At 40.7% G+C, this 23,402-nt stretch overlaps 1 protein-coding gene across 1 annotated transcript in view; it reads left to right on the top strand.

Annotated features, from left to right (window-relative positions):
- LOC121942766 (peroxisomal sarcosine oxidase-like) overlaps window positions 1–6,866 on the top strand; it is a 68,798-nt gene extending 61,932 nt beyond the window's left edge. Inside the window, exon 8 of the mRNA XM_042486015.1 lies at window positions 6,304–6,866. Coding sequence (XP_042341949.1) covers window positions 6,304–6,434 — 131 coding nt within the window. The 3' untranslated portion in view covers window positions 6,435–6,866. The remainder of the gene's footprint in view (window positions 1–6,303) is intronic.
- The last annotated feature ends 16,536 nt before the right edge of the window (window positions 6,867–23,402 follow it).

Genomic DNA, 23,402 nt, shown 5'->3' with positions numbered 1-23,402 from the left:
GCATGGAGCAGGAGGAGAAGCTGCAGCATGATAATAAGTTACACCAAAAAGATAGAAAGTAAGCTAACAGTTATAGGTAAAATAACTTGTAATGTCAGATCTTATCAACACTACGGTCTTAGTGCCAGGCCCTTTACAGGGTTAAAGTTTCACACATCCCTTGGAAAGGGCATATATTAAAAGATCAACCTCTGATTTTATGAATCAGTATCTGATTATTTAAAGACAACATGATGATTCTTGGGCAAGATCTGCAGATATTAGGGGTTTCTTTTATTCCATGATTTCTATGTGTATTTATGGGCATTTATTGAATTGGTAATTGGATATCCTCAGAAATCCTCAAGAACAGCGAAAGTCACCCTTAACTGAAAATATGCATATCATGTCTTTGTGCTCAAATTTGACTGAGTTATGACTCAGAGGAGTCCAGTTATTGACAAATTATGGCAATGGGTTTTTTTAAGTAAACCTCCATGTGTCAAAGCTACTGCTGCAACTCCAACCGCTGATCATGGTAGTGAGCCAATGACATGAAAATGAGATTTAAGTTCCATTATGAGTCCAAAACAGAGATATTCCCAAGACATGATGAGCTTAGCTTTGCACAAAGACCAGAGACATGAAACTTCAAAATGCACAATCCAACATCTATAAAACTTTGCATTCTGCATCCTTTCCTTTTTATGAGGTCTCCGCGCCGGCAGTAGCCTTGGCATTTATACGTTAATGCCATTCTTGTGAATGTGATATCTCAAGAATGCCTTGAGGAAATTTGGCACAAATGTCCACTTGGACTCAGTGATGAATGGTTTAGATTTTGGCTGTCATAGGTCAAGGGTCAAAATCACTGTGTGTCAGTCTCATTCTTGTAAATGAAATATCTCAAATCATTTGAATGATTTTTTTCTACTTTTAAATTTGGCACAAACGTCCACTTGGACTCAGCAATGAACTGATTTGAATTTGGTGGTAGAAGGTCAAAGTTTAAGGTTCTTTTGTGACCTCATAATAGAAGGTTTTAGCCTTAAGTCTGGAATTGATATGCTATTTATCACATTTCACACAAATATATATAAAGGATGATGTGATGACAAACTGTAAACTGTAACTGCAGCTGGACTGGTTTGCTTAGGAAAACAACTGCAAGGTGGTAATTCTCATTCAAAATGTCTGCAAACAAAGATAAATCCAGGCACTGAGGCTATGACCAACAACTGCTGGATGCAGTGACTGAGTGCCTCATCTCAAAGTTCCCAGTTAGGTTTGGGTTCTGACTGGATCTGAACTTAGCTGACTCATAAAAGTATACACACCTAAAATTAAAAAGCTGTAAAGTCACCAAAAGACATATTGTCTGACTTTTACAGAGCAAGGCTAACAGTGCTTTTGCTCTGTTTGTTTTTGCTAAGCTAGACTAAAAATATCCCTGACCTCTGCACTAACTGCACACACATGAAACTGATATTATCCTCTAATCAAACTCGGGGTATGAAGCCAATGTCAGGCTGTTCCTTCAACAGTATAAGCTTACAGTACTACCGACCTTTTATGGAACATAGAAAAAGTTTTTTTCCTTTGTAATTTGCATGTTTGGGAGGCCCCTGGTGGCCACTGGACCCTAAACAGCCACCACATCCCAAGACATGATGAGCTTAGCTTTGCACAAAGACCAGAGGCACTGCAGAAACTGCAAAATGCACCATCCAAGATCTCCAAAACTTTGCAGTGTGCCACCGGCCATTCCTCAGCCAAACAGGGGACAGAACTAGTTGTGGTGTCCAGCATCTTTAGTATCTTTTAGGGCCAATTTCTCCTAGTTTCAAAATAATGTTTCAGTGTTCTCCTTTTTTCTATTTTTTCAAAAATCATCCACCATCAAGTTTTCAGTGTTGATAAAAGTCAAATCAAGACATCACCACCAAATATTGTATTAACTGAATTTCAGGACAGGTTTAAAGCTGCTTTTTTCCGATATTGCCAACAAGAAAAACGGTGCATGAAGATAACTTCATGTGTTCACAGTGTTCAGAGCTGAAAGATACTAAGTGGATACTAAGGGGCTGTTTACACAGTAACGGTTCTTGCATGACATGTTGAAGCTTTGTTGTGGTTTGGCCTTTTGTTCACATGAACATGGTATTGTAGGGGGCTGAAAAAACAAACTTTTGTAAATGGATTCCAAAGTGTAATCATTTGAAAATGCAACCCCTTTTGTCCCTGTGTAAACTGGCAATGCACAGATCCTGGCTGCATTTCGCGCATGCACATGGTGTTTTTCTATGGTGTGTCATTACAAAGTTACACCACCAACTACTGGCCTGAAATGCATACTACAGCCTTTTCAGTTGTTTTTGCTGATCCATGTACAAAAAGATTTTTCTCATAATGTCATGATATGAATGCAGATATTCTTTTACGCAAAGGAAAGACTTCCCTTTATAGTAGGGCCGTATTTGTCTAAAGTCTGATCTTAAACTTTTAATGAGATGTTCTTGTTCACTGTAAGAGGTGAAAGCACCAGTGCTTTGGGTCCACACTCATGTTCTTGTCTAATTAACATTGTGGAAGCACCCAGAAGGCCAGTACGGCTCCACCTCTCCTCTCCTACAGTTCCTTCCATTGTCTCTTGGCACTTTTCCATCTCTTCATGCAGTCATGTCCTTTACTTAATTAATATAATTAATATAATTAATATCCTGTTCACAGTCCTCTGCTGTCAGAGCAGCCTGCTGGATAAAGGGACTAAAAGTCTAAGGACACACAATACAAAAATGTTGGTCAAATGAACTACATACTAATGATTTAGCTTTTCTTACAGCCTTACCAGTTTCAAAGCTAAAAACATTTTTTGAGCAGCTGCTTTCGTATCAAGTGCAACACTGAGAAGGTGAGGCCATCTTCAGTTGAGGGTGCAGCAGCACTGCACACAGAGTGGTGAAGTAATGAGTCCTAAAACGCAGAAGTCCGTTTTTGATCTTCCAGTTCTCTCGTCTTACAGTCTATGGGTTTTTTGAATGGGGTTTTGGTAAAATGCCTTAAATAAAGTGTATGGTTAACACAGGCTAAAGATATTCAGACTTTTTGCTCTGCAACATTAAATACCTCCGTATAAACCTGATTTTTGAACTTTTAAGGTTTTACTCGTCTTGCTGAAGTGGCTAAATTGGACTACAGTGTTTTTTCCTTTGAAATTGGACTAGTGTTTGTCGGGGACGTTAGATGTCATCACAGAGGACACAGAAATTCATTAAACCCACTTGTCCGCCTTTAGAGCTTTACAGAGTCGCACTCGAACTTGTAGATTTATCTATTTATAATATTTTTTGATTGTGTTTTAAGTCATGCGACTGTGATGTAGTTTGTGTAAAGCCTAGCAATAGCTTTTTGCATCTGGCAATTTCATTTATGCTTCAAAACACACAAAAGTGGTATTCATCTGTGAAGAATATCATGCTGAACAAAATGTGTAAGTCTCATAAACTTGTGTTCATCAGAGAGCTTATTTTTTGGCGATAATCGAAAATCCCATTCAAAAATCCCATAAGGTTTTTGACGTAGGAACCAGTGCGATGCTAACCTCCTGGTTGGCCTACAAAAAATACATCATCCTTTCACCAGTTGCTGCTATTTCTGCAAGGATATTGTGCTGTTGGGCTTTGCCCAACCCTGCTTGTGAATATGGTATGAAAGATGGGTGAGGTGTGAAAAACCCCTTTCACTTTTGAAAATCCGAAAAGGGGGAAGCAAAGAAAGAGTAAAGGGAGCATGATCATGCTCAGAAAATGTAATGGTAACTTTTTCCAAGACAACATGCTAGGGGATCATCAATATCTTAATGCATCATGCTTTATGAATTTCATGGTAATGACCAGATGTTTTCAAGATAATCCTGTTGAGTCTCGAATCAAATTCAGAGGTGGTATAACAGACAGATTCTGACACACCTTAGAACATGATCAATTCTATGAGGAGATAAACTAATAAATAGTCAATAATATGCTAAAAGTAGCACCTCTGCTATTTCCCCTGAATGTAAATTTCATAAAAGTGTAGCAATATGTTCAGTGGTGACCTACCTCTGCAATAACCTACTGTGGTAAGCCGTTATGGCATGTTCACTTCACATGTGGGATAGTTACGCCTCTGCTCTGGCAATAGCCATAGCCAAAGGAATTATGTTTTTACCTTGACTGTCTGTATATTGTCGTTGTTTCTTAAGTAGCAATGATGTGTGGAAGATGAAGAAACCTCCGCGGACCCTGACTTGGTTGCATAATAATCAATTTATTACAACAAAGTTCAGCATCCACCAGGCCCCATGGTCTGCCTGGGAGAGGATTCATGACCAATACGAATCTCTCTATCTTACAGCTCATGCAAGTCTCTTATATAGGTACAGGCATCAATACATTTGTCAGTAAACAACTTCTCACCTGCTGTGATCAATCACAAGACCCCACAAATATCTCCTTATTTGGAAGGAGCCTCATTCCATGTTACTTTTAACCTGGGGCTGGTATTTTGTACGTGTGGCTTCAAGGTCTAACCGTCCCTAGACCTTTGACCTTGTTGCCCAACCAAAATAGGAACCTAAAGAAACAAAGCATAATACACCACAATATCCATCCCATCCTTGTGGACACAATATCTCAGGAACATCTTAAGGGGATTTTTTTCAAATTTGGCACAAATGTCCACTTGGACTCAATGATGAACTGATTAAATTTAGGTAGTCAAAGGTAAAGGTCACTCTCTTATTCTCATGAATGCGATATCTTAAGAACACCTTTGAATCATCATGTGCTGATTGCAGAGGTCTTCTGTGCTGCCAGGGGGAAGGTGTGTGTAAAACATCCATGTTTCAGACATGGATGAAAACTGCAACTGCAACTTGACTGGTTTGTGGAGACACGTAATGGCAAGGTGGTAATTCTAGTTGTTGATGTCCTCATGAACAGTGAGTTTGTTGTTGTGACCTGTCTTAAAGACACTCTATCAGTCTTGTGCAATGCATTGTCAATGTCAATGTCATGCAATGTGTTCAACTTCTCAGCTGATTCATTCTCTAAGCAAAATATAAGAAATCCACTCAGGCCACATTTAGATGAAAACGGCCCTACTAACAGAAAACTCTTTCCTTTCCGTTTAAAAAAAATCGGTGTTCAAATGATAACATTGTGAAAACAATCCTTTTTTTACATGGTTGCCCAAAAACACTGTAGTATGCATGCCAGGCCAGTAGTTGGCGGCGTAAATTTGTAACACGAGGAACACCATGCACCTGCGCATAAAAGCATTCTTCTACAGAGCAGTGAGTATAAACAAACAAGAAGACAATGATGAAAGCATGTTCGAGATCGTAGTCATTATAATCATTGGAGTACAAACACAACTCAGTAGTCTGCCATTGTTGTTATTGCTGTCCTCCTACTCACGCATGGCTCTTTGTTTGAAACATAGATGAAGAATAGATAGATGGAAACAAACTAACAGCTCTCCAATTCATAGACTGCAATGATTTCCAAGTTAATTATTATCTTAACTCTTTGTGCTCATTCTCCAGCAGCAGTAACATGAGCCATATTGGAGAAGTTTATAGGGCTTCTCCCTAATACAGAAAAAAATGTGTTGCCTTCCTCCCCCTCCTTCACTACGTGCATTTGTCATCAAAGCCCGACACAAGTGCTTTAAAGCAAGTACTGGGGGGTTGCCATGGCTACAAAGTCACTCTGTGGGCTTGGCCATCTATTGAGGTTTTCCATTCTCCTTCTCTGGCGAGATGAAAATTCACACGGCCAAACTGTCAGAGCCAAGCTTTTATGACTTCAAAGCCCAGCGAATCCACAGGAGCTCTGAGACCTTTGTCAGATGGTGATGTGCTGCATTCCTCAAACCCTGTTGACATTCACAATTTGCCTCTCAGACCTTAGCAACAAGGACAATCAGACTGCTGCATTTTGAAAACAGACACTCCCGTCTCACTCCTGGGCTGGAGCGCACAGAGCCATTACGCAGAGAAAGGACAGATCTCCCATAATTTAGCATTTGGTCCCAGTTCATTAAAGTGAATGGATGCTCAGTGACAGGCATCGCAAAAGCTTTCTTCTTCTCTTATGCATTCACTCATGTGGGGCTCGAACCCACCTCCTGAGTCAGAGAGACCCAGAGATGCCAGCTATTTATAGGCTAACTACAAGGTGCAAGGGCACACATTTGCTCACATTAGGACGCTGATTCATCTGACATGATTTAATGATCTACTGGCGAACTTTGCTCACTGTGATGTCTTCTCTTCTCCAGGTCATGGCTTCAAGTTTGGACCAATCATTGGCAAGCTCCTGAGTGAACTCAGCCTGGGAGAAGTGCCCTCCTATGACCTCTCACCTTTCCGAATCAGACGCTTCCAGGCAATGACCAAATCAGCTTTATAGAGCTGGGAATATTGAGAGCATCAACAGAGCATCACAGAGTCTTATCTGATTGTCGCTGTAATATGATTTGATGCTGTCTTGGTAATTTAGCCCCACCTTGTTAATCACAATTAGACAATAACATATGTTTTGTATGCCACTTTATTTGATGTGATCAATTTAGTTTCCAATTCCATATGGTGTAATCAGCTGTTGGCACTCAGCCATCATGAAAATAAGTGGGCCCTATGTTACACCCAGCACAAAGCCACAGACAGTGCAGTGTACTTGCACCCATCTGTGTACCCATGGGTGGGTAGGTCTTAAAATGAAGTGTCGTCAGGATTTGTCAGATTCCTATTTTGAGGCAGCAGAAAGTCAAAATGAAGGAGTATTTTCTGATTTTTTAAAGGGCTCATCATTCAGATAGTAAAATGCACTTACATAGGTGGGTTCAGGTCAGCAGGTGGGTGAAATAATAAATCATTTTAATCATTTTACATGCTTTTCATTCTTCAGTTTTTGCTTATTCAGCTGTGTTCATGCATATGGTATACATTTTGGCAAGACTGTGTATTTTTGTTTAATGTTGGAATTTCCAGCTCAGCTCCCACAATACGTCTAAAATACACAGTGGAAACAAAATTGTTACATTCATACTGTTAAGTGCAAAAGATGTGGCACTGAAACCCATTCAAACTGCAGTTTTTGATCCCATAGCCATCAAAGCATAAAAAGATGCTGGGTGTCACTGTGGGCTTTTGCCTTGGAATTTGTCATTTTTACTATTTTCCACCTGATAATGTCATTTTTTACCATATTTGGCATATGGAGAAAAAAACGTGCTATTTCCACTGAGTGCACTGTCACAATCAATGTTGCTGCCAATCATTGAAATATCCCAGACAGTGATAATCCAAAAAATCTACTTTGCAGTGGCGTCATTACAAAAACCTGGCATTTTAAGGGATAAAATTCTGAAAATTAATGAATATTTGCTATTTGTTATTAGGACTGATGTTGGTTAAAGAATAAACTCAATGACAAAAGAAAAATCATATTAATCTAAGTATATATGTATGTTTTATAGGTTGATTTTGAAAAGTGTATGAGTGTGAGCATTTGACACTGCACAAAGAAATTATTATGTTATTCTAATCATCAAATTATTATAATCAATGTTACCGCTAATCAATCATCATCATCTGACATATCCCAGGCTATGATAACCAAATAATAATAATCTACTTTGCATGTAGTCATGCAAAAACATATCAAATGATGACAAAAACCTGGCATTTAAAAGGTTAAAATTCTGAAAATGAATGAGTGGTTGATATTTATCATTAGGACTGATGTTGGTTAGAAAAATAATTAAATAAAAGTGTAAAATAATACTAATTTATAATATTTTTCAAAGCTTGATTTTGAAAAGCCCATTTTGTGCAGAGGGATACAAGTGTGTGTAATAAATAAAGTGGACCCAAAGAGTGGACCCCAAAATTGGTAGGCATATGAAACACCCCAAGACCAATAAAAAAGTCTCTTGGACCCATATGGCAAATCCAACAGGAGGTTGGCCATTTTGATTTGAAGTTCCAATTTTTCACGTTTTTGGCCAATTTCACCATATTTCACCAATTTCACAAATTCTCCTACAGATTTCATCTGATTGACTTCAAAATTAAAACATCTTCTCAGAAGTAGTCGGACATCAAAAGTTATTAAAATTGTGAGTTTCCGTCACACTGTGTGGCCATTATTGGGAAAAACATTTCCATGTCTCGCCATGAACCAGGAAGTAAATGGGAAGTAGTTAAGAACTCTGAGGGATATGGTTCAATCTGCACCAAACGTCACATGCTTGATGACAGTCCCATCCTAAACACATCTCCATGATAACCCTTACTATTTCTTATAGCGCCACCTACTGGCAACAGGAAATGGCATGAAAATCATGTTCTTCTTTGATGTATATCTCCTACAGATTTCACCCAGTTGACTTCAAATTTGGTCAACGACACCTTAAGACATGCAACATAAAAACTGATTTAAAAAGTTTATTTTTCGTCAATCACAGTGCCACCAACTGGCAAAAGGAAGTAAGCCTCTTAACAGAGCTAAACTTTGATTTACACGATATTTACATGGTTTGATCTACAAATTATATAGACCAAGATGGCATGCATTGTGTGGCCTCCAGCGCATGGCCACAGGAAGTATTTCCCCATATGTAATATCTAATAGAAGGATTGAAACTCTCTGCCTGCTTGTTCCGACTTTCACTGAAATGAAAGATCATGGGACATCAAAAGTTATTCAATATCTTGGTTTTCGTCACACCATATAGGCGTGGCGAGGTCAACTTTGATGTATCGCCATGAAACAGGAAGTTGTTGTAACTCAGCCAGACATTGTCCAATCTGCCCTAAATTTCTCATGCTTGATCGTACAGAGTTGAACACATCTGCACGGCTCACTTGACTTATCGGCATACTGCCACCTACTGGAAACAGGAATTTACATGATTTATATTTTTAGTTGCATCCCCTTACAGGTTGACTACATTCAACTCCAACTTTGTAACAAAAGCTGCTTTAGGACCTTCATGATGCCTCTTTGTGAAGGTCATATATTTTAAATGAACACTATTGCCATGGCAATGCTATTAACTGAGTTTCCCCAAATTTTATGGTTGTGATCAGGTGGCAGCCCTGAACACATCAACATATAAGTTACCCATGAAAGTCAGTGTGCCACCTACTGGCAACAGGAAGTATACCTTGTAACACAATTATCATTTGATTTACATGAAATTTACACGATTTGTTCTCTAAATGATGTTCACCAAGATGACATGGAAATTATGTCCCCTCCACTGCCACCTAGTGGCCACTGGAAATACTACGCCATGTGACATTTCTCACTGCAGGGAGAAAACGCAGTGTGTCAAGTCAAGTCAAGTCAATTTTATTTATAGAGCCCATTATCACAAAACATGGTTTGCCTCAGAGGGCTTTACAGTGTACGACATCCCTCTGCCCGTGGATTATCTAATTTGTAATGTGTAAGTTGTAATCTGTGGTTAGTGTAAGACTACTTCTGCTGGCATTACTCAACAATATTTTCCTCATCTGCGTGTCAGCATGCCTTTCTCTACATGCCTGGATAGTCCCCGTGCAGCACAGCAAAGCATGGTGGAGACGATCTGAGAGGACGCCACAAAAGATAGTGATTAAATTAATTAATTGCAGTAAGTAAGTCCGTAGAAAGACAAAGATAAATCAGATACACGTTTATATGGCATGTAGAGAAAGGGGGTTACGCGTGCACCTTTTCTCCACTGACATGCAGAAAACTTCAAAAACTGCATTAGAACACTCTACCCAAACAAAGAGCACACCCTTGGGAAGCCTTGTATATGGTTTAATAAAAAATAAGGAACAGGGAAAGGCTTGCACAAGACAGGGAGCTGATACTCAGGATGAGGGTGCTGTCTTAGTGCAGGGAGTCTCCAGGCTTCATTGAATCCTGTGTAGCTCTTTTGCTGAAAGAGAGAGGTAGGAAAGGACAGGAGAGAGGGTCAGACATACCTTTGTAGGCCTGAGTGGGAAATGGACTGCATTAAACAAGAGCCTTCTGTGTTTTTATAACCTGCTTCGAAATAGTTCCTCCTGCACCCAGTGCTCCTATTGTAAGTTACCAATAAACAATAACAAGATTACATCATAAAAAATATTTTCAGTGTTTAGAATAATTCCCCTTTAATTTTAGTATGTTTCATTTTTCTAAATGATTTACCCTGTAATGTCATTCAGGTCTTTCACCGTCCCTCCCTTTGCCATCAATGGAAAATCAGCTGAAACATAATAAAGACAAATGGAGTTAACAGAATCCCAAAGCTAAAAACATTCAACCTTAAATTACATTTCTGTTTACAGTAATGTTTTCTTACATTCTGTTTAGATGTCTCAAATATGCATTCTTGATCCATATCAATACTAATATACAGTATCACAAAATAGCACTCTGCTATCAAGTGCCATGTTATCTTTAAGAAAGTTGACATGTAACTCACACTGACCTGTACAATAAATTACACTAGCCTTTTCTCCCCTTTAACTCCTCAATGTTAGATGAAATTATTCAAGAGCAGGACATTTTAAATTAACAGGCTGTTAGTGGCTAACGATATGTGTACAGTATATACAGTAGTGTCCTAATGTTAGCCTACTCTGTTAGCATTTCTGTTATTGCTTCGTCAATCTACAAATTTAGCGGGCTAATAATCCAATTTCATGCTTTAATGCACATGTTAATTTAGCTAAGATATGCTGATATTATAAAAAAAAACGATTCTTTAGTCGTCTTATCCTTTAAAAGCCCATCACAAATGGTCTTCTCTGCTATAATTCCACTGCGCTGCTGGGAACTATTGAGATGCTCCACGTTCCGACATTGCTGTGAAAAAATGGTCCATTGGAGTGAATGGAGATGATGGAGATGAATGGAGATGACTATCTCTCTCTCTCTCTGGTTCTCAGTGATAGTAATTCCAAGGAACCTGGTCCACCTCAGAGTGTGTGTCTTTGCCTCCTTCTTTCTAAACTCTTCTTTACTCTGCAATACTGTCGATTTCATCCCAGTATGAACTCTCATCGTTGTTTGTAATACGGCCAATGATGGTGGTGTCGTCCGCATATTTAACAATAGAGTTCTCCTCATGTCTGGGAGTGCAGTCATGGGCGTACACTGTGAACAGGAGGGGGCTAAGCACACAGCCCTGGGGGGCTCCGGTGTTAAGCACTAATGTAGAGGAGGTGAGACATCCTCTGTGGATCTGTTGGTTCTGAAAGCATACTGGTAAGGGTCATACTGGTAAGGGTCCAGGCTGGCAGGTATGTTGTCTCTGATGTGCTGGAGAACCAATTCCTCAAGGGACTTCATTAGGATGGGGCTAAGAGCCACAGGAACAACGATGGCTGTCTTAGGGCAGGAGGGAACAGTCTCTTGTGATAGTGAGATGTTAAAAATGTCAGTTATAACATTAACAAGCTGATCAGCAAAAGTTTTTAGTACTTGTTATCTGGGCCTGTGGACTTGTTTATATTTGGTCTCAGCGGGAGTTTTCTCACATCTGCTGTGGTCACTGAGAGTGGCCAGTCTCCTGGAGGCAGAGTAGACTTCACAGCTTCGCTTTCTCTGGTCAAAGCAAGCATAGAATGTGTTCAGCTCGTCCGGCAGCATGGCCTCACATGCAATGGGGGCACTCCTGCCTGTCACATTTTGAATCACCTGCCACATATCTTTAGTGCTGTTGTTGTTGAGGTCTTTCTCCAGTCTCTCCTCTTAGCTTCCTTGATGCCAACTCTCAGTTGTGCTCTGGCGATGCCTCCTTGTCCCCTGACGCAAAAGGCAGCTTTTTTTGACAAAGAGCCTTCACTTCCCCATTCATCCAGACTTTCTGCTTGGGCTTGATCTCACCATCTTTGTGATCACCATGTCATCAGCACATTTGCTGATATATGATGTCACAGAAGATGCATATTCTTCAAGATTGATCTTGTTATCTTGAGTGGCAGCATCTTTGAACATTTGCCAATCTGTGCTCAAAACAGTCCTGTAGAGCTGCTGTGGCTTCACTTGTCCACACTTTAACAGTTTTAACTGTTGGTTTGAGCCTTTTTAACAGCTGACAATATGTCAGCAGAAGGAGCAGGAAAATATGATCTGATAGGCCAAAGTTAGGGCGTGGGAGGGCTTTGTAGCTGGTCCAGGATATTTCTTTCTCTGGTGGAGATCTGAACATGCTGATGGAATTTAGGTAAGACAGATTTGAGGTCTGTTTAATTAAAAATCACCAGCTAGCAGACCCCATCCAGTTGCTTGATGATGTTGCTGCTGATGGCATCATACAATTCCTGCAATGCATTTTTTAAATTTGCATCTGGGGGTATCTATATAGCAACAATAAAAATACTGGTGAATTCTCTGGCCAGATAATATGGGTGACATCTTAGCACCAAAAACTCAACATCTAGTGAGCACAATCCATCCACTTTTACTGGGTTTGAGCACCAAGCATCATTTAGTAAAACACAAAGCCCTCCTCCTCTCCTCTTACCAGAGTCTTGTGACCTGTCTGCTCTGAATAAAGTCCGCCCATCCAGTGCAACAGCTTGATCCAGGATGTTAGGGGTTAACCATGTCTCTGTGAAGATGTGCGCAGAGCAGACTCTGATCTCCTGTTGCTGTGTGAGCCTCAATCCCATCTCATCCATTTTATTCTCCTGCGACCAGACATTAGCCAGGAGAAGGCTTGGCAGTGGAACAGCTCTCGGTCCAAGGCAGGTCAGCCTCGCTCTTATACCGGCTCTCCCCCTTCTCTTCGTCCGGTGCTTTCGGTTTTGTTTCTCCCCTCGGCTTTGACTGGCAGCTCAGTGTATGCTGTTTGAGCAGATCCTCTCTCGTAGGAAAGTTATGCTTCAGCAGAAGGGGCAATGGAGTTGAAAAAATATAGCAAAATATATTAAAAGTAGCAAGAATTTGAGAAGCCACAGGCTGTTGCATCTGCATGTGCCTTGTGAACAGTTTCATGTGGGTACTATTTTCTATGAGCTATATACTATTTTCTATTTTCTCTACTGAACTACACCCACCAACCGTACTGCTAGCTCACCTAGCACTGCTGAGCCTTACAGCTCAGCCAAGGAGGACACTATGACTGTTTACATCTAATGTTGTCGCAAGCCTCTCGTCTATGAGAAGATGCATACTTCCCTCTGCGCAGTGATACAGTTGGCGACTGGTAGAAAGAAAAAAGTTCCAGCTAACTGCTCCCAGGTATTTACCCAGTGTACACTACTGCTCAGTACCAGACTGCAGCTAGACACAGACACTACCTGGCTGACACTATGGAGCATTTAGCAAGTAATAAGATGTTTTTCACTGCAGTTGGTGATCATTTCTCTTTGATTTTAGTGATTCTACCATGGCATTTGTTGGGCTGCAGCCAGCAGTCCAGCCACAGTCAAAAAAAAAAAAAAGCTCATCTTGATAGCTATACAAATCAGTAAAAATAAATCCAGATACATATGAAAGAGACAGACGATTTGTGGCTGTGATTTAGTTAAAAACATATCAGTCTTATTAATTGTACAGATGGATAATTAATAATTTAATCATAAAGCAAAATAGATATGAGGTAGATACAATTTTGATTGTGTTTTTGTTAACAATACAGTGCTGTTGTTAATTATGATCTACTTTTGTCTATTTCATGTACAGTGACTGTTGTCAGGAGCATTAATTCTCCTGCTGGACAGAATACAGAGGGCTGCTTGGTATGATCTGCTCTGTGTGGCTTGACGCGGTTGCTGTCCGTGTCCAGCAAAAATAGACTTGCCACGTATTTCACGCGGAGCAGAGCAGCAGGCTGACTCGGTGGAATTTAGGGGTCAGTCGTCACATGTAGGCCTAACAGAAGGCCTAAATGACAAGGAGGAAAAGCCAAAAAACCGAAAAGTTTTTTCAGTAGAAGAAATACTGGAGACATAGTCATTTTTTTAAATCTCCAGTCAACTTTAGCATTAATTTGATGCAGGGCCCTATGGAAACACCTCTTCTAAATTCTCAATTCCACAACTCCATCCGTGGATAAGTTTCCTATAGGGCCCTGCCATCTGTTGCTGGCTGATGACACTTGGCTGCCAGTGGGCCACTGTTTGGCCCCCCTCAAAAGATGCTTGCCATCGGGCATAACACTTTTTCTGGGGGAAACCCTGAACATCTATGCCTTCATTTCTCCTGATTATCATGTGGTACTGCAGACTTTTCAAAGAGATAATACCTGCACGACTGCATTACCAGCTAGTGGGCCCCAGGGCAAACATTTGCTTTTGGGCTCCTTTTGATCCCTCCACCATCACCACATCCCACCCTTTGCCTCCATCTGTGTATTTCTCATCAAGTACAGTGCAACATGGCAGCATAATCTGCTCACACACCCAGGAACCAACCACTACTAAAGAGGGCAGTTGTTGCTCAGGGGGGTAAAGTGGGTTGTCAACCAATCGGGAAATTGTCAGTTTGATCCCAAGGTCCTCTGAGGTATGTGAGTGCATGTGATTTTTAAACTGAGTAGCAAGTGGCAGCTGGTATGGTACCGTGACTCAAAACTCATTCTAGATGTTGGAAAGTGATTGTTAAAAACATGTGACAAAGACCCTTTAATATATAGTACTGCATTGTGGAATTAGATGGTTGACTGTTTTATCCTGTTTTAAGATTTTTACTAGATACTCTGCATTTTTTCATGATTTTGAGACCTTCTTTTACATACTTAGTGATTTTGTTGGTCATTCAAATTTGGTCAGGTGTTTAATAACACATCTTTCTGTGATATGACAAACTCAGAACACATTTTAATTATCACTTAACCTGGACTTTAAGACTTAAGGCCAGGTCTGGCAATAATCTATTTATCCTTATTGTTAACAAATATCATGTAATAAGCCAAACTAAAACATTATGTATTCTTTTCAACTTTGGAGGTCAACGGTCAACAGCCAAAAATACTTTTGATCGGATACACATGGTCTGTTGGTCAATTGTGCTGCTCTTCACTTTAGCTGTACTGCATCCCACTCAGGTTTGTTAGGAGCTAGCAAGCTTTCAGCACAGGTCATTAACACGAATAACATTGTCTCAACCCACCAACATCAGTGTGCAAATATTGTGCTCAACCTCAGGTCTACCTCCCAGCTTGCCCTGGTGAGTAAGCGACTCTATTATGAGCTGTCATACCCCTTTAGCATTGATAGCTATTGTTATGTTACCACTCTTAGCTCTGTTACCACCACTAGCTGTGTCAGCATGGCTAGAGGTGCTAATAGTATCAGTGCCAGGGGTATTGCAGTCAAAATGAAGCCACTTACACACCAGTGTGAGACTGGAGGGTGGGCACAATGTTCCAACAGTACTGCCAGGATGGCATTACCAGCTGATCTGCGAATGAGCACTGCTACTAGCAAGCTAACATTCGCTCACATCCGACCCGGATGGTGCACAGTGCAGAGCAGCTGAGAACAGTGGAGACCAGAGGCTAGGCAGTGGGCATGTTTCAACACGATAACATGTTTACCGGCTGTCTGTCAGCAAAGCCAACAGAAAATAAAGTAAAAGTCAAGACATTTACATCATAAACCATTAAGATTTCACCGCCAATAAGCAGATAGTTATTTGACTTACAGCACTAAAGCTCACTGAGGCAATGAAGCACTGGACTTAAGGGAAAGGTCGTTTTGTATGTCATGTCTTTTTTTTCTCTAAAATTACCAGTTAGTTACTGGTTAATGAACCTCGGCCTTTTAAAATTAAAATTAACTGAAACCGACATCACTATTTACAAGTGTTGTCTGTGTGTATCAAAGCCATATCTATCCTTATTCTATGTGTCATACAGCTCCACTGTTGCCCAAAGAGCTGCCAGCTCTCACGCAATGAGAGTTAGACACATGCGACGGCCCCCTTTCACACGCTCTCACACCACACCCCTTATTTCTCACGCCATCAAATACAAGAAAAAACAAGAAAAAAAGTTGTAGGAACTGGCAAAGAGGGCTGGTCAAGTCACCAACAATATGTTTGGATTTCCTTCAGAGTTCTACAGAATGAGAGTTCTCAAAGCAGATCTGCCTATCAAATCTGCCTGACTAGCAGGGTTGGGAACTGAAACTTGTTTCCAAACTAGGACTGAGTACTTAACACCAAGTACTGGGTATGTGAAAAAAAAAAAAAAAAAATTTCCGTAATGCCTGTCGATTCCTAAACATGACATAAATATGAATTAATGCAAACAAAGGCTATAGGTATATATCTGCAAGGCCGTGGCTCGTTTGGCTACCTTCCTGGACCTTTTCTCATCTGTCAGCAGAACCTTCACACACCAACAACAGAACGAGCTGAAGAGCCAGCATGCATGACCAGCGTGTCACAGCCATACAGCAAACTCTCCTAAACTCACAGGAAAGTCCAGTTTTAAGCAGGCCACACATTCCTGTCCTAACCAAAGTAACTGAGCCCAAGAGATTAATTTTACTCAGAGCTGCCAGCTTAGAACCAAGTAGCCTACTTAACGCCAGGTATCGGTTTCTAAACATGACATAAAAATGAATTAATGCAAACAAGGCTATATATATCTGCAAGGCTGTGGCTTGTTTGGCTACCTTCCTGGACCTTTTCTGATCTGTCAGCAGGACTTGTTACTTCACACATCAACACCACAATGACCTGGAGAGCCAGCGTGCATGACTAGCGTGTCACAGCCATATAGTCTATGGTCACAGCCATACCGCAAACCCTCCTGAATTCATGGGAGATTCCTGTTTCATGCATCCCTCTCTCAGTGTCCTCCCGGCATCGCATTTCTCCTGTATTACTCCCGATTTAGAGCTCTGGGCCATGTGCCTGGTCTTCATGGGGAACAAGGGGTCAAGTCTGAGCCAATAGGCTATACGAAATTTGAACGCTCCAGAAATTTCACTTTTTGTCCTGTGTTTTACTGAACATCCAACATGCAGCAGCTGGTTAGAGAGTTAACACTAAAAAATGCACAGAAATAGTTTTGTTTTTATGAAACGTGCATGAATACAGACTGCGCCAGGTGTGTGCGCATTTGGATACTAGAGGGACTCAGACCGCACATTGCTGTCCGAACCAAAGTAACTGAGCCCAAGAAATTAATTGACTATGTTCAACCACTGACACAAAAACAGAAGGCACTAATGAAAATAATGTGCCTTACACATTTTGCTGATCACACAGCTGATCAATAGATTGCAGCAGACAGCCCAGCGCAGTGACTGAGACAGAGACAGGCAGCAGAGTTTTTCCTCACAGCGTCTAAACAGTTCAGTGATTAGCAAGGAAAGTGACTTCTTCAGATTTCCACAGAAGACTTTGTTTTAGTGTCACTTTCAGTCAGAGTTTAGATGGAATTTGTTATAAACATGATGACGCATCACTCCATCTCTCATCCAGTTATGCTTTGTTGACTCTGTTTTTATCAGGGGCGGATTTAGTGATTTGGCAGCCTGGTGCCCCAGTCTATCTGCTTTGCTTTGATTTCACCCGTTCTCTAACTGGGAGTGGTGGTTGGCTGTAGAATAACTTATGATGTTTTCATACACAACACATCTGGCTGCCCCGGTGTAACATAAAGTAGGCCTATAGTTATTGCGCTTTGGTTAAGGCATAATTCACTTTTAGTTCAGTAAGTGCAGTTTGACATTCACTTATGTCATAATGTTTTTTAATGAACATCTGTGTATGAATCATACGTTTTTATTTGTTGTTGTAACGCTAGAAAGAATAAAGACTTTTTTATCAAAACGTCTTTTACACAAAATAAGCCAGGCTATGCCATGCTTTGTGTAAGGAAAAAAAATGCTGCATGACACATTCGCGTGCGCAGCAGCACCACCACCACCACCACCAAAAATCCCCCTTCCAAATCTTATTCCAAACTTTTCTGAAAAGTTGGCAGCCCTGTTTACTTTGTTCCACCACTGACAAAAAACAGAAAGCACTAATGAAAACAATATGCCTAACCCATTTTGCTGATCACGCAGCTGATCTTTAGATTGCAGCAGACCGACAGCATGGCGCAGTAACAGAGACAGCAGAGTTTTTCCTCACACCATCTGAACAGTTTAGTGTTTAGCGGGGAAAGTGACTTCTTCAGATTTCTACAGAAGACTTTGGTGTTGTGTCACTTTCAGTCAGACTTTAGACAGAATTCTTTCTAAATATGACGGCGCATCGCTCCATCTGATTTGGCGACCTGGTGCCCCAGTCTATCTGACTTGCTTTGATTTCACCCATTCTCTAACTGGGAATGATGGTGTGCTGTAGAAATGCTGTTTTCACACACAACATACCTGGCTGCCCCAGTGTGACATAAAGTAGGCTTACAGTTATTGCATGTCAGTCAAGGCATAATTCACTTTTATTTCAATAAGTGCAGTTTTAAATTTACTCTAATGTTTTTTTTTAATTTGCGTCTGTGTGTGAATCATACATTTTTATTTGTTGTAACACTTGAAAGAATAAGTTTTTTTTCATCAAAACTTCTTTTACACAAAATGAGCTAGGCTATGTCATGCTGTGTGTAAGGAAAAAAATGCTGCACGACACAAATTACACGCGAAGCGCCACCACCAAAAAAAACCTTTTTTAACTTCCTTTTCAAATCTCACTCTGAACTTATCTGAAAAGTTTGGAGCCCTGGTTGTTCACTAGAGCATCAAATGTGGATTCATCTGCCACTGAAAATAGTTCCATACCACACCATAAGTGACATTTACATTTACAGTTAAAAATAAACATAGTGTGCCGCTGTTTTAGGAAACGACTGAGCCCTTTTTAAACATGAGACTATAAATTTGTGAGATATACAATATGTCTTCAGTAGAAACCAATGGGCTTGGAGCTGAGAGCCACAGACAGAATATGGAAGTCAGAAAGAGCTTTGAAATGGACTGACGCATATTTGCTTTGGATTTTGAAATGGGATTTCACTAGGAATGAGACCGTGAAGCCAGTGCTAAAGATCCAGGCTGTATAAACCCTAAAGCCTCAGACAGAGATAACAGGTACCACGGAGGTGGTTATCAACAGTCTCTGTTAACCCAGGTTTACTACCATGGCTCTAATCATGTTCACAAAAGACATGCTCAGCATATAATTTGACTTGTTCAGCATATAATTTGACGCATTCAGCACGTCATTTGACTCATCTGTCACATTCAGCACATCATTTGATCCATTCATCACATAATTTGACACTAAAAAATGACTGATTAATGCCGCCTACTTGTGCCTATGAGGAATTTTTGAAAAGTACTACAGCAAAAAGCTAAAGCGTTGCTTCAGTTAAGACAAGAGTAAGGAATAATGGCAGAAAATCACTTATTGTGTAAATGCACAACTCAGTATAGGCTACCTATTTTTTTGATCACTCTGTTATTTCTAATGTGACAGTCGCACATTCTGTTAGACTTAAACACCCGAAATTAAGCAACAAATGTTGGTATACAGCTACAGTCTGTTAACTGAAACTTTCAACATATTGTCTTGTGTTTCCTCTGCTCTGTGTCTTCTTCAGTCTATCTGAACTGCCTCCTTCTGTTTCAAATTGTGTACCGGTTGTGTACCGTTTCCACCCACCCTCTCTCATTCATTTCCTCCCTTATGGTGTGTCATGTGATGTCATGTGATGTCGGAAGGTCCGAGTTTTAGAGTTGGGAGGTCATTCTTCTAATTTAATTGTGTTCATGTACTTTGAGATTGTAAAGTGGGAACAACATGGCAACTGTAAAGAAGATGAGTTGCATTTTAATGCTAAGAGCGTTTTAACAGGAGGTTGATAGCTGTTTCCAGTTTATTTATATTTTTATATAGTATTTGATTTTACATTATATTTTGATATTTAATCTAAGTATAATCTACATGAACAGAAGTTAACATTAATACCATATATCACTTTATATGATCAAAAATTGAAATTTAATACGTGAATTAGTAAAAAAAAAATTCGGTAACACTTAAATACACTAAAACATGCATGAACAGTTTGAGATATCAGAGTGACATGCAGAATCATGTGCTTTGATATGGATTTCATGCATAAATTAAACCTCAGCTAAAGCATGAAGCATTAAGTACCCAGGACTATTTTAATCCTATCCTTAAGTCTCGTGTACCTTGCAAGTGAGGGAGAGGCCATAATGTACAGAACTATACTATGTCCTGTTAAAATGCGCCTGAGCACAACTAACAATATATAGGCAGAGCTGTAAATATGCACACACTTGAGTGGTTAGATGTGTGAATAACTTAACAGTGTGATGTGGAGAGTTGCTGTGACCTTCTGAGGGCAGAGCTTTAGCTCAGAGGCCTTTTCCAAACACTCCTACACAACCCCAGAGATGAGCCTTGACATGAGGTCAGCCTTTACCAGCCCTCCAGGCTCCCCTTCACCTGTCCTCCTGATCAACACCACGTACTGCAGGACTCTGTATGCACGCTGCTGTTACTAAGTGTCAGCTGAACTGGACCTCTGTACAGCAGACCTCCAGCTGTGCCTCTGAGGCAGCAACCACCCACAGGTCACAGATTAATAGTGATGAACACTTGAAAGTAAGGAGACATCTTAGCCACTGGAGAGGTTGACAGGACAGCAAATTGAAAAAATAGGTGCAATCAGTATGAAACATGAAAGAGAAGATTTAGTTTGCTGTACATGCACGAGGAAGTCAGGATCAGCATGAACCTAAACAAGCAAAACCAGCCATTCTGAAGTCATTAAATACCACCGCTTTGACAGTACTTTTACTGTAAAATCTTTCATATTCACATCATTGCTGCTGGATGGCATCAGTTGAGAATGCAGCTAGACAGAACCAGTTTCAGTGTAATTATATGCCAGTAGATGGCCAAAGGGCACCTGCCGTATCCCCATGATATGCAGACAAACAGTGTCACATGAGAACAGGGCTTGACAGAACCTCACATCCGCATGACACAGGCAGGTAGGCAGTAGACAACAAACCCTGTGCCTCCTTCCCCTAATCCTAATCACCAGTGCCCTTGTTGCCTCATCTTAACCATCTGTGCCATGTGCATGTACTTTTGTTGATGTCCCAAAGTTGGTTGCCATATGCGTCTGTTGTCTAAATATAACCACGCGCAGCATAGAAATAATCCCACCATCAGCTTGTGATGACATCAAGGTGGCAGCATCCTGGAACAATAACGTTCTTGTTGTTATTTGTTTTTTTTCCTTACCACAGTAACTTCAGACTTGCTTAAAGGTTAAGACTTTGAGACCTGGTTGTGACCTGCTCATATGCAACTTAATCCCATCTTTAGTTTACTGAGACATCAGGCTGTTGAGGAAGAAAGAGCCATCAAGTGTAGATTTACAGAACTCCAATCCCAATAGTTTATAGTTGGACCTGTACTTGTAGAGCATCTTTCCAACACGGATTCATCCCAAGTCGTCACATGTTGCTGCTTTGCAGTGGACTTCTGTGTCTACATATATCACTCCAGGTATCCTTCTTCGTCTGCTGTTGACGATCCGTGATGCCACTATGATGTCACCACAAGCACATGATAAACTGGTATTGATATTTATGTCTGTTATATTGACAGCAGTCATTGCTTGATTCATACCTGCAAGTTGTGTTAAAAATAAATAACAACAATTGGTCGCAAAAAGAGCTATAATGTTAAATGCATCTGTACTCACTACATCTCAGCCTTTCTTACCCTCAGGGAATAAAAAACAAACAAAAAGAAATTGTGGGTTATCTGTATCTCATTGGCCTCGAGAAGCTGGAAATTATCGGTATCAGATGAAATAATCATTATCGTGCGTCAGTTATTAGGATAAGGGGAAGGAGGCACATGGTAAGGTGTAGAGAAAAAAAATCACATTTGGACATGAAGCGAGCACTGGACACGCATAAAAGTCCAGGGTTTGTTGGACCAACCACCAACCCTCCAACCCTCCTGCCTGTCCTGTCGGCGCACTTGCACTCCATATATTACGTTGTTACCAGCAGCGTTTCAACCTGACACCACCCTGTCGCATTTCATGTGGATGCGACAGGTTCCATCTGTCCGCTTTATCAACTCACATTAACCGTCCATGTGTCATGCTGCCGCAGCAGGTGACGTCCAGCTGTCCACTGATGTGTAATAACACCCTGAACAGTTCTGTCTGGTCGCGGTCTCAGCTGATGCCATCCAGTTGCATAACATGCGGACACAAAAGGTAGCTTTATGGCACTGAGATCTTCCACACTGACAAAGGTGTGTACTGACGGTATTTGATAACTTCGGACTGAGAACAAGCTTGATACTTCAACATGCGGACTGAAGGGGCCAGGGATTGAAAAGTGAGTGACCTGCTCTGCACATTTTGGTTTTGTATCTATATACAGGCAGCTGACCTGTATAGTTACAAAACCAAAATGTGCAGTTGCAGAAATGAAAAATTCTCTGTTTTCAAGTCAAATCCAGCCTGGTAGGCAGCTGGAGCACCAATAGATGTTTTCAGGCCGACTGCTCTGGGCCCATTTCATCATTCAGGGGTCCCAGTCGAAGTGCAGTCCTGCTGCAGGCAGTGATCTCAGGCTTGCAGGTCAGCCTGTTTTCCCATGGTCTCTTACCTCTTTTTGAAAAAGAACCACAGATGACAGTTTAGAGGGGCTGTCAACCGCTTGCTTGACACAAGATTAGAGGCAACGACTGTGAGTCAGCCAAAAACCAAGACGGACTGTCAGCCAAGAAAAAAGGAAACAGCAGCCACATTTGGAAGGGTAATGAGCACGGCTGCAAAGCAGCCAGGAGAAAACATTGAATGCATTGTATGTTTTTACAGCATCTTCTTGTCACTATCTCTCTCTGGGGAGGAGGTATGTCCGCCTTCCCACCATTGCTGCCTCCTTCATTCATCTCAGTCTGTGTTTCTTCACCTCTCCCTCCCTGCCAGCAGAGATGTGCTATGGAAGCTGAAAGGCCAATTTCCATCATTCAGCTCATGAATACTGAATGGCCTCAAGTAGTTTTGATTAAGAAGGTACAAAGGTTGCAGACAGTAATCTACAATATTTCACCACTCAAGGAGGGATTTCTGGGAAAACAGGCTAGAGGAAAAAGAGGAGGATGATGGATTAGAATAATTTATGTTTCATTTTTAAACTAATTCAAACAGAGAGAGGCTGCAGCTGTTTAAGGGAGGGGATTTTTTTTTTCAGTTCATTCCAGACAAAAGTTGAAATATATATATATATATATATATATATATATAATATATATATATATATAAACACCTGAGAGAATTGCCTGATTGTCACTTCCCCATCAGGAAGTGCTGAGGCAGCACAGCAACTTCTGACATCTGGAGCCGCTGAGCTGATG

This window comes from Plectropomus leopardus, chromosome 5, assembly GCF_008729295.1.
Source record: "Plectropomus leopardus isolate mb chromosome 5, YSFRI_Pleo_2.0, whole genome shotgun sequence".
Taxonomy (NCBI): Eukaryota; Metazoa; Chordata; class Actinopteri; order Perciformes; family Serranidae; genus Plectropomus; species Plectropomus leopardus.
The sequence above is the reverse complement of the archived record's forward strand: the minus strand, read 5'-3'. Positions and strand labels throughout refer to the sequence as shown.